Source organism: Cystoisospora suis, assembly GCF_002600585.1.
Source record: "Cystoisospora suis strain Wien I chromosome Unknown contig_8041, whole genome shotgun sequence".
In the NCBI taxonomy this organism is placed as follows: domain Eukaryota; phylum Apicomplexa; class Conoidasida; order Eucoccidiorida; family Sarcocystidae; genus Cystoisospora; species Cystoisospora suis.
In genome coordinates, this window is record NW_027160824.1 from 1 (window position 1) to 12,410 (window position 12,410).

The window sequence follows — 12,410 nt, forward strand, 5'->3', positions numbered from 1 at the left end:
TTTTTGTGTTCTCTCGAGGGCACGTGTGCATGCACGCATGCATACCCCCCTATCAAGAGCCTCTGTCTATGTCGATCTTCATAGATTCTTAATCTACGTCTAAGCACATATACATATGATGTATACAGTACATAGAGAAGCAAGAGAAACACAGGTGTATATACAGCACAAAGATGAAGGAGCGAGGAGGTGTTGTGTGTAGGAGAGAAGGCCAGAGTAGGATGTATGGAAATATAAGAAACAGACTAGAGTCGGAGAATGAAGGCGCGGGAAGTCACTCGAAGAACAGCGCNNTACACGTACTCCCATACCTAAGTGAGTAAAGAAAGAGTGAGAAAGAAAGAAAGAAAGAAAAAGATAGAAAGAAAGAGAAAGGAAGAAGAAAAGAGGAGGTTGCAGAAGAAGAATTGCCTATCTGCATGGTAGACTTTGTGGACACGCCAAGACATATCCAGGGAGAGTCCTATCTTTGGCTGATTCAGATCTCCATATGTCTACAGTCCTTCTACTCCTTCTTATCGTCACTTCCTGTTAACTGTACATACACTCCACGCACACATACAGATCTCCTTCATCCTCTATGTTTGCCTCTACTCCCTTAGATGGTCTACACGAAGCGAGTTCCATATGTACATATATCAAGCAAAAGGAAGAAAGGCATCTATATCCCCTCACACATATAGATATACTTCAGGTCCCGCAGACTACCAGAGAAAGCATATCTGTAGATCGACCACCAATCTTTCCTAAGAGTCAAAGAAACTTACTAAAAGTGAACTGAGACGGAGGGAGAGAAGAATGACCCGGAGAAGAAAGATACACACCTCCCCCTGCTCCTCCTTGGTAAGGAGGTGCAGGAGCAGAAATGTACCGATGTGAAGCCAACATCTACAAAGAAGAACAAGCAAGCACAACTAGACACCTTCTGCTCTACTTACGCTGTATAAAGAGAAACACACACCTATCTATGGAGAGAAATGTAGGCATTTCTATGTGTGTAAACACGTATGAATATGTACGTGGAGCCCGAGGTGACAGGTAGGCGGTAAGAAGGTAGAGTGTATATACAAGAGGAGTGAAGAAGGAAACAAAGAGAAGGACCCGGATATGCAGCCGGGAAAGTGCCTCCTTCACAAGATGTAGGAGTTTGCAAGACTTGATTTACAGGGTACATTCATCATCTTCAGACATAGAAAGATACGCACGTCTATCTCCAGGCATGGACCACCCGTCTCACATAGAGATATGGAAAGATGCTATATATGTTTATATCCCACCTGTGTATTTGCATAATAGCCAAGACGCGTCCTGTAGCCATAGATAGGAGCATCTCTCTGTATACATGCATATGTATATACATCTATATATATAACGCCTGCAGATACACCTAAGGTAGGGAGATGGTTAGATAAGACAGGCGAGTGAAATTCCCGGATGCTGATGGGGAGATTTTCTACGGGTTTGAAAGAGTGTTCTGTTTCTTCCTTCAGCCAGTTATGCTAGATAGATGAGGCTTTGCTTAACAGACCGATGCATACACTCAAAGAAGATAGACATAGAGGTACTCTATGAAGAAAGTCGTCTTGATATGTGGTCATGCTAATGTCTAGAGAGAGATGAAAGAACACTTAAGAAAGAGAGGGAAGAACCCTCTGTATAAGAAGTGTTGGAAGAGGAGTGAATTGAGAAGGGTCTTCTATCACTCCTTGCTCAAGAAGAGAAGATAAACTATGCTCACGTGACGTCTATCATCTCTTTTGTTCTCCTTTAGATCTCTTTTGCTTGCCCTCTTCTTCTTTCAAACTGTGACGCAGACTAGAGAATCTTTGACCCTTCATGATTTCTATTGACTCCTCTTGTCATCCCAAAACAGCTCTCCTTTCTCTTTGCATGAAGATAACGAGGTGTATGTACACTCTACCCCTTATTCGCTCTCTCTCTACGTCATTCAGTCAAAACCATATGAGGCCCCGCCCAAGCAACTAACGAGGCGCAGATCGACTTCCCTCCCCGCTTCCTTCTCAGAGAATCTCCATTCCCTCGAGAATTTCTTCCTTTACTTCTCTCTTTACTTTCTTGCAAAAGGGGAGAAAAGAGGTGAAAAGAACACAGGAAATCCACGGCTCGTTAGTGTGAGAAAAGTCGGGATGTGGAGTCACAATTGCAAAGAGAGATGAGAGCTAACAGCTAGCTGTGAATTAACTCACCATCCGCTCTACTCAACTCATCCGTCCCTCTGTAGTCTTCTTACCTTGCGAAGAAGAAGAGGATGAATGAATGGAGAAAAGAAAGAAAGGATCGATACCTGATACCTCGTTGTTCAGGGAAATGAAAAGCTGACGGGAAGAATCGAGAAGAACGCAAAGAAAAGCGAGAAGAAAACCAGAGAGAAGTGAACGGCTCCTCTTCCTGCTGCTGGAGTTCACGATGGATGGGGGTGCGTGCCTCTGGGTTGGCTAGTCGATCGATCGCCCATCAATCGACACAGAGGGAGGAGGAGAGAAGCAAGCGCGCATGCACCAACCCCTTCTTCTTTCTCAACGTCAACGAGCTTGCTTCTCCCTTGTTTTCTCCTCTTTCCTTAGAGACATACAGATCGTTTTTCTCTTCCTCTTTCATTAGACGAAGAGACCTTAATAGCTGTTTTCCTCAGAAAGGCGAGAGCTTCGCTCCACTATATGAAGAAGGAGAAGAAGATAGTTGGAGACTCCCTATCTAGACAGCTTCGTTTCTTTCGCGTTGCCTTCTCTTTTACAACTCTTTCTCTCGAGTTGTCTGTAGAGTTTTCTCTCCTCTAGTCTCTTTCGGATAGGTTCGAGTTCCTTCTTTTCTCAGTGTCTTTTCTCTATAAATCTCCCTTTCGTAACGTGTCTTTCCATCAATCTAAGTCGGAGTTGTCACGACTACCACACCCGGGGACAAACAAGAGCATTACGACGCAAGTCTTTCATCTCTTTCGTTAGTTCTTCGCTTCTTTTTCCCTTTCTTTCTCTCTTCTCTGTTTATGTCTCATTGTACTTTGGGTCTTTCTCTTTTTTTCGGCCGTTTTCTTTTTAATTCTTTTTCATCTCGCCTTCTCGCGCCTGTGACTGTCTTCTTTTCTTGGGATAGGTTCAAGATAGCAGTCATCGTAAATAGGAGTATTCGTGATAGAAGACAGAGGGAGAGGGAGGCGGCCTGTGCATGCATGGATGGCTGGGCCTTCTCTGTGTTTTCGCTTCTCTTTGGCACGAAGGAGGTTCTCTCTTAACTAGCTTAGATTCTAAGCACATTCTCTGTAATGGCTACCTGCTGCCTTACCACAGGAGCGGTCGATTGAACCTTCCTCCTGTATCAAATTTCCTTTCCTTGTATCGAATCTTAATCATATAGATGCATCTTTATGTACTGTCAGAGACCTCGCTCAGGCTTGCTCGTCTATTCATATACGCAGAGATAGATAGATTAAAGATAGATAGATAGATAAGCCAGGTGTATGTACATACACATGATGATAGAGAGGTGTTTTATCCCCCTTGGGAGGTCGATTTGTTTCTCTTTTTCTAGGAGCAACAGAATGATTTAACTCTCGCTTCTTCTATGCAGCCGGAGTATGGAGTGGTCCAAGGAAATGTTTCTCCGTACATTCGCCTTTTTCTCTTTCTCTCTGTCTTTCTCTTCCTCTGTAACTCTCTAATGCTTAGAATGACTTTTCTTCTCGTATCTACAGAAGAGAAGAAGGCGTGTGAAAGACAAACAGATAGAGACACCCACCTCAAAACATTCTTCTTTCTTCTCTCTCGTCAAGACACTTCTTTCTTCAAGATTCTTCTCTTTCTTCATCTCTTCCTTTCTTGTATTTTTCTTCTTTCTCTTCAATTCTTCAAGAGAAAAGCTTCTTTCTTTCTGTCATGCTCTCTTTCTTGACAAGAAATCTCTCAAATAACAATAGCTGAGTGTCCCTTTATCTATCTTCTTCTTCCTCTTCTTCTTCTCTCTCTTGTTTCTTATATTCGGTCGACATGGGGAAGCATAAGCATTCGAAGGATAAGTTGTATATCGTCCAGAGCGAGTATGCGTCAGAATGGGGTGGCTTCAAAACGAAACCTCTGCAGTTGCCTTATAAGGCTCTTCCTTTCTTCTGCTGGTGAGGTCACTCTTCTCTCTCTCTTCTTCATCTCTCTTTAAATCAGACTTCTCTCATCTGTATCTACACGTCTCAAACTCGGAAACAGGCGTATACTTATCTATCTATCTTTAATCTATCTATCTAGCTATCGTTCACCCCTCTATTTATATTTAATTGATCTATTTATGTCTGATCTATCTTTAGTCTATCTTCTATCTATCTATCTTGAATTCATCTATCTTTAATCTATCTATTTTTATCTACCTATCTATCTGTTTGCGTCCGTACCTGAAGTTCGTGTAGTCTCTTTTGGAAAAGCTATGAGATAGTTAGAGATGTCTCCGTCTGTTGATATAGCTATACCTGAAGTGTATCTACATACGCCCGCGCCTTTCCCTACGAGGAGAATCCACGTGTCTCATATGCGACTTCATTTGCTTGTATCGTGAGTAATATGTAGGAATGAACGCTACTGGGCCTAGTCTTTTTCGGAGTTTACATCTATGAATTTGACTGTATCTACACCGTACAGAAAAATGTAGAGGTGTGTGACCGTGTGTGTTTCTTGCGTGTATGTACACGGAAGTTGTCTCGTTCTATAGAAGGAAAGAGAGAAGAAGGAGACAGGCACAACGGTGTGTGCCTATAAAGACATTCAGAGTGGGAAGCTAGCTGGCTAGCTAGGATACCCTCGGGCACCACTCACTTCTTTCTCCCCTAAGTCTACAGAAGACACCATTCCTTTCCACCTTCTGCATCCACAAACTCCTACAGTCTTCATAAACATACATACACATCAATATTTTCGGTTCTCCGAAGAGCAGCCATTCATCTGTATATATATATATATAAATAAAGTCTATAAATATGTATGTCTCCACGTATATATGTGTATATATGAGTGTGTGTGTATATTGTCTCTATTGTGTTGTCTCGTCTGATAGTCTGTAAGCGTCTCCATTCTGCCCCTTCTCATCCTTTGTCTCTCTGTCTTCTCTTGTTTTTTTTTCTTCTTCTCTTTCTTTTATCTCTTTCCTTTTCTCTTCTTGCGTAGTGGTCTTTCGTTACGACCCTTTGAAGAAGCTGTATGTACATCGGACGGGATTGTCTTTGACCCTGCGAATATTCTCCCGTATATAAAGCGATATAGGAGAAATCCTGTCACCGGGAAGCCTCTTTCTGCAGGCGATTTGGTTCCTCTTCATTTCCACAAGAACGCTGAAGGCGAATATCACTGTCCTATCACATACAAAGTCTTCAATCGCCACACCCACATCGTCGCCAATAGAAAGACAGGTCATGTGTATAGCCATGACGCTATCGAAAATCTATGCAAAAAGCCCAAGTCTTGGAAGGATCTCCTAACGGGTAAGGCGAGGAGGTGGGAGAATAGGAAGGGGGGGGGATATTCAGAGAGCGAAGTTAGGAGATGAGGGAGGATGAGGAGAGAAGTAGGTGAAGGAGCTTTATACAAGGAAGGAATTGGGTATATAGTCGTTCTTCGTCTCTTGTTTTCTGTATCTCTTTGCTTCTACCAGTATAGACACTCTCTTCTTTGCTCAGCGTGCTTTCTCTTGGTTCGGTTTATCTAGGAAGAGAAGCACAAGAGCATGCATTTCTCTCTCTTGAACCTACGCTATCTCACTGTGAGGGGGGGGGGGGAGGAGGAGAGCCGAGATTGCAAGAGAAGCATATGTCTTACGCAAGACTACGTAGGTTGGCTTTGCATGCGGCTGTCTATGTCTTTTCCGTTGCTTCTTTTCGTTACCTTGCATTTAGAATAGAGAGGTGGGCGGTTTGTCATTGGTAGATCTCTAATAGAAAACGTAAAGTCACTCTCTCTGAGGATCTCCTCTTCTTTTCTGCATGCATGCATCCGATTCTTTTCTTCTCGTCTTTTTCTCCGAAATGTCTCTTGTACAGGGCAGCCTTTTTCTTATACAGATATCATACACATTCAGAATCCTGCAGATGCGAAGACGCGGTGTATCGAAAGCTTCTATCACGTCCGAGAAGGTAAGGCTAGGCGATTAATCGGGGGGAAGGCAGGGTGTTCATAGAGTGTCTGTAGGCCTAGTTATGCCTATGTAGATAGATATAGACAGAGAAAGGGAGTGCGTGTGAAATGTATCTATCTGTATCGTTATACATCTCTCACGTATACCCACTATGTCTCTCTCGTCCCATACATATTTGATACACAGACCACTTGTCGTACGTCGGGATTACGGTTCTATGTGCCTTCCCGCAGAGCAGCATGTATATACACTTCTTTCTTCTATGTATACATAGAGGCACGTGCATGCTATATATAGATATATATATGCTGTATACGTACTTCACATGTTTGTATAGATCTATGTGGGGTCTTGGTGTGTAGGGCCAGATTTTCATCCTTTTCTGCTGTAGTATGTTGACGCTATATTATATCTTTACAGTATGGTCGGGTACATAGCCTTCCATATCTCTGCGTGTATGTATTGTCTTTCTCACTCTTTCTTTCTCTCTCGACTTTCTTTTTTTTTCTCAGGGCAGGCCTCCGATTCTCCGCCTGTGGCTGCTGTGGGGGTTCCTGCGGAGAAGGATAGTATGAAGCCAACAGTGAAGAAGACAGAATGGATGGACCGAATATTAGCCGAGGTGGGAGAAAAGGAAGGGGAGAAGAAAGCGACTCACAATAAGCTTATACCGAATATGCATGCAACGGAAGCAGAAGAAAAGAAAGAGGGAGAGACAAAGAACGGAGAGAAGGGAGGAGAAGGGGACACTGAAGAAAGGAAGAAGAAATCTGGAGAAAAAGACACATCACCTCTCAAACATAGTCTCTATACTACACATCGGTAAGCGAAATGAAGAAGAAGAAGAAAAGAGTGTTTCCTCGGCTCTCTTTCTTGGGTCCTTTCCTTCTTTCTTTCTCTCTCTCTTTCTTTCTTCTGTTCTTTCTTCTATCTCTCAATGCTGTCCTTGTCACGAGCATAGCTTCATGCATCTCTCGAGCGAGTTGCTTCGACGTCCCTCTGCATGTGCAATGTACTACTCTCCAGCCCCTCTCTTATCGTCTTCTCTTTCTTTCTGTTCCCCGCCGTTTTTCTTTTTAGCTCTACAGACCATTTGTCGAGCATCATGCCGCTGACTCTGTGTGTGTGTGTATCTCTTTCTCTCTGTCTCTCTCCCTCTCTCTTCTTCTCTCTCTCTCTGTATATATATGTATAGATCTATATCTATATAGAATGTATACATGAGTTCTCCTTGATAGAGTGGTGCCATCCTTACGTCAGTGGTGGGAGTATGTAGTCGTCTGTGTAAGAGAGTGGGGCTCTTTAAGGCATCACCACACAGTCTACTACGTCATTCACAGCCCTCTTCCTCCTTGCTTTTCTATCTAGTGATATAGTCGCGAGAATTCGAGATAATCTACAGGAGTATGAAACTTCTCTTTCTTTTCTCCCTCTGTTTCTTACCTAGTATAACATTCTGAACGCAACTCATACACTCTCTTCATTTCCTGGACTTGTCTTTTCTACATCTATCTTTTCGTCTCTCTTTCTCCCTTCGTCTGTTCTTCCTTGAAAAGATTCTTCTATCTATCTTCAGTCTGTCTATCTATCTACCTATCTTTAGTCTCTCTATCTATCTGTAGTCTATCCAGTGTATGTGTCTTTCTCTCTCTCTCTCTCTCTGTGTATCTTTTTTGTCTGTAGAATGGCTGCAGGATTTACGTCTACAGTCGTGCAAGGATCGACGAAGCAGGAGTATCGTGTTTTAACAGAGAGAGAGAGAATGCAGCCTATCTACGACCGATGTAGAAAGTTAAAGAAGAAAGGGTATGCAAGTCTTACCCTTTCAAACACAGAGGGGGAGATAGCGATGCTTCTTCTGTCTCTTTATATTCTTCTCTAACTACAAGGAAGATCTTTCCTGGTGTCTTCTTCTTGTCGAGTGTCTTCAACATTAGGTGGCCCAGGAGAGACTGCTTTGCCTCCTGTCTTGTCTCTTTTTCTATGTCACTTTCTCTCTGTCTCTGGCTATCTATCTATCTCTGGAGGTCTATTGTGATATTGAGGACGACAGAGGGGTTGAGAGAGAGAGAGAGAAAGAGAGAGATAGAGACATGTAGGAGATATTTTTATGCACATCCATTCGCGGCGCACATGTATATATGATATATGATGTTACACCTCTAATTGTATATCTTATCTACTACATCTTTTTCTTACTCTAGAGTGCTAATCGGGAAAGAAAAAGAATCTACGGCTTGCTTCATGTTGTCTCACACTCTCTATAAGATTCTTCTTTCTATTCTTGTCTGCCTACTACACCTAGTCATCTATCTGCCGTGTCTACGGTGGACTGGTGTGTATGGACACTTCTCTACTGCCTGTCAGTGTACCTATCTATCTATCTATATCCATATACTTCTTTGTATCTGTCTATGTGCCTCTGTGTACTTCTTCATCTGTATGTATGTACTCTACTCGAGTGTGTCGCCTCGAATAGTGGTTCGGATAGGGGGCCGCCGGTGAAGCTCTAGTAGTTGTCTGGGAGCACCCGATCTTCTAGGAAGGAAGTTGCGTGGCATGCATAGACCTATGTAATCTACTCACGCTGACTCTCTCCTCGTGTCTCCACAGAGCGGACGTATACTATCCATCTATCTACCAACATATATATATATATGTATATATTTATGTAGGTAGATGGTTACAAAGAGAGAGCGACAGAAATGCGTGCACTTGTAGCCCCATATCTGGATGTGTAAGAGGCGTGGTGTGGAGTGCGTGGTAGTAAGAAGAGGAGCTCTCTGTTGTTTTCTCTTTTCTCTTTCTTCCTTTCTGTTCTCCTTGTAGCTACGTGCGCCTGGTGACGACTCACGGCAGCTTAAATCTTGAACTGCATGCAGATATGGCCCCTCGGACTTGCGATAGCTTCTTGCGGCACTGCGCATCCAAGTATTACGAAGACACGATCTTCCACAGGTAACTTTCCTAGACCGATCTTCAGGAGGATTACAGATTTACATATGCGAGAAGAGAGGGATGGGCTTCATACAGAGGGGGGGTAGATTTTCTAGGGGATGAAGAAAAGGTATATTGCTGATTCAAGTTCTCTCAGTCTTTCTTATATTCTAGTCATAGTCTTTCGAAGCGTTATCTAGTGGAGAAGACAAGGGGGGGATGTATGTAGCAGTGGATGGATCTATCAATTGAAGAGAATGGATGGTCGACACCCCTGCAGAATGTACGAGGGGGTGTGCCATTGCCGGGGTTGGGGTGTACATACATGCCTATTCGTATGTAAGTAGGTATTCATAGGTAACCGTCTTGGGCGTGCTTTTCAACCCTCATGTTTTCCTCGTGCCTAGAATTCTCGTGAAAGCAGCAGAGAGAGTTTGTCTTGGCGTGTCTTCTCAGTAGGAGATCTTTCAGTGGTGATCGAAAGACAAGGCGAGAGAGGATACAGTCGTCTGTTCTTTCTTACGAACTTCCAGCGTCGTAGGGGGGAGGAGACTGATGTATGTAGGGGCGAGTGAGTGACAAGCAGGCGATGTGACTAGACATAATTGTGTAGGACGTCTTTGTAGATAGGCTGGGGGTGCTGTCTCCCAAATGTTTCAGTGTATGTGCTTATACACTGTGTACATAAGCGTCGCTATACATGATCCGTGGAATTACCTATCTATCTATCTATATATATATATCTCTCAGAGCCACATTTCAACTGGTTATGACTGTCTTTAAGAGACGTTTATCACCCCCTTTAAATCCTTTCTCAAGCATGGAGAGTAGATCTTCTCCTAGGTATTTGTCTTTATCTTTCCCTTATGTAGATGTATAAAGAACTTCATGATCCAAGGAGGCCGAGCTGAACTTAGGCAGCCCTCCAAGAAGAATTTAGGTGTGAAGAAGAGCTCCGTCAGTTGCAGTGGCTTTAGCGATGGAAAGCCCTTCGAGGATGAGTTTGACAATCGGCTTACACACGAAGGCATAGGTATTGTCTCCATGGCGAATAATGGGACGAAGCATGCAAATCTCTCGGAGTTCTTTATCACCTTCAAGTCATGCACACATCTCAACAACAAACATACTATCTTCGGAAGAGGTAAGGAAGCCTCTCTATTCTTCTTCTTCTTTGATCTCGGTGTCCTTTTCTTTTCTCTTCTTCCTTTTTGCTTCCAAGTTATTCAGAAGGTAATGAAGTGAGCTCTTCAGGAAAGGGGGGGGGGGGCCATGACTTCGAAGACGCGCACGTAACAGACTTGGCGAGGGAGGGGCTCTTAGATAGAGTCTCTCTCACCTCTCCTCTCCGCTGCCTTCTCTCTCTCTTTTCTGTCTTCTTCTTCTTCATTTTGCCTTCTCTCTGGTAGCGCTAGGCTACTATGAGGTTGGCTCATATCTTTCGAGGGTGTCAGACATGAGAAGCGTCTCCCCCGATCTTCTTTCTCACGTTCTTCTTCTCTTGCTTTTCGTCTCGCCTTCGCTGTGACTGTGGAGTTAAATTTTCTTCTTCTTCTTCTTCTTCACTCTTCTCTTTTGAAAGCTCATTGTTTTGTTCGTTTGTCTGTAGTCGTTTCTTTTCTTCTTTCTTTAGAGGGAAGAAGACGTCAAAAGTGAGTGGCGTAAAAGATGCGTATCTTTTCCTGTTGATCTTCTTATCACTTGTGAAGTGCAAAGCTCTTCACAGAAGGCCAACGTGTCTCTTTCTCTCTCATGGAGAACTAGAAGAAGAAGAGGAAGGAAAAGAAGAAGATCAGTAAAACACGGGCAGGAGCGTCTGAGTGTCTTCAGTGTGTGTTTTGTCTCTAATCTATCTATCTACCAATCTTGAATCCATCTATCTCTCTTCCGCCTATCTATCTATCTCTGTGTAGTACCTATTTAGATAGTACATGTAATAGCTATATGAGGGAGTGAGATATCCGTTGTTGTTGTTGTCGTATAGCAGTATGTCTCTGTAGTGTATGCATGGAGGTAAGCGAAAAAAGCTTTCTGTTTCTACATTTCGCCGAGTACCGTCCCTCCCTTCCTCACCACAGATAGATAGATTAAAGAAAGATAGATAGATAGATAGACCAAAAGTAAATAGATAGGTTTCTAGTTAGACAGGTTAAAAGATTTTAGATAGATTGACAGATCACGATAGATAGAGACGCAGACTTGCATGGTGTCGTTCGTTTTCTTTTCTTGTTTAGTTGTAGGGGGCTTAGATACCCTGAGGCAATGGGAGAAGCTCGAGACGGATAAGAGTGATAAGCCTCTATCTCCGCCAAAGATCGAGGAAATTATCGTCTTCAAAAATCCATTCGAAGATGCGAAGAAAGAAATGGAAGAAGAGAAAGCCAAAGAGGAAGATAAAACTCGTAAAAAGATCGAAGTAAGTTCTCTCACACAAGAAAGAAAGAAAGAAAGAAGTGAGTTTTTCTTCTTCTCTCTATTCACCACTCCAAATAGCATCTCACCTCACCCACTTCTCTAAGGGAGTACATACATATGTATATATATATATACATATATTGGTATATGTGATATGTTGGTATGTTATGTTTGCTAGGGGGCATCGTCAAGGCTATTGAGTGGATTCATCGTGTAGTTCACAACCAGGTTCATACCTACCTAGTATGGAGACAGCGGGTCCGCTTTATCATATCTATATATATATATATATGTAGATACACATACATATGTACTGTATAGGCATAACGAAACGGACTCAGTATGTACATAATACGTACGTAGGGTACGTTCTATGATCCCTTCATGAATAGAGAAGACCTCGGTCTTTCTCTCTGTCTATATACATGTATCTATGTATGCATGTACATGTGCATGTGTAGATGGATGGGCGACGGGTCAAGGAGGCTTAGTCTGCCGACCGAATGGGGGGGCTCGAAAGACGTGGGAAAAACTCTCGAACACAAAAGGAGACATACACAGAGAGAGTGACGTCTCTCTCTATGTATTAATGTCTCTAGGCTCATACATACCTACATATATGTCTCTGTATGTATCAGCATGGGTATTGTACCTAGCTATGTATTGTCATGTAAAGATAGCTAGCCATGCCTTCATGCAGACATTCTGTACTTTCTTCGGGATGTCTTGTCTTCTAGAATCCCCGCGTGCTCATCATCTCCGTAATAATCTTCGACGTTGCTTTCGAAGAATGGAAGTGCCCTTTCTCTAGTGCTCTCTCTCGAAGTCTTGCATTGTCCTTTCTTCTTCATCCTCTTTTCTCTTGTTGCTGTCTTTGTAGATAGATAGATCGATAGATAGATAGACAAGTAGATAGATGAATAGATTAAGGA

At 42.9% G+C, this 12,410-nt stretch overlaps 2 protein-coding genes across 2 annotated transcripts in view; one reads left to right on the plus strand and one right to left on the minus strand.

Annotated features, from left to right (window-relative positions):
• Positions 1–765: 765 nt before the first annotated feature.
• On the minus strand, positions 766–2,410 carry CSUI_010702 (uncharacterized protein; the record flags this gene model as incomplete). The annotated part of the gene is made up of 2 exons (XM_068070804.1): positions 766–888; positions 2,252–2,410. Coding segments are annotated over 2 exons (279 nt in total), but the record flags the coding sequence as incomplete, so codon positions are not given.
• Positions 2,411–2,597: 187 nt separating this feature from the next.
• The window catches only part of CSUI_010703 (peptidyl-prolyl cis-trans cyclophilin-type domain-containing), a 10,451-nt gene continuing 638 nt past the window's right edge, over positions 2,598–12,410 (plus strand). The window contains exons 1-8 of the mRNA XM_068070805.1: positions 2,598–4,126; positions 5,163–5,476; positions 6,032–6,124; positions 6,639–6,948; positions 7,810–7,932; positions 8,956–9,084; positions 9,936–10,207; positions 11,298–11,479. Coding sequence (XP_067917219.1) covers positions 4,002–4,126; positions 5,163–5,476; positions 6,032–6,124; positions 6,639–6,948; positions 7,810–7,932; positions 8,956–9,084; positions 9,936–10,207; positions 11,298–11,479 — 1,548 coding nt within the window. The 5' untranslated portion in view covers positions 2,598–4,001. The remainder of the gene's footprint in view (positions 4,127–5,162; positions 5,477–6,031; positions 6,125–6,638; positions 6,949–7,809; positions 7,933–8,955; positions 9,085–9,935; positions 10,208–11,297; positions 11,480–12,410) is intronic.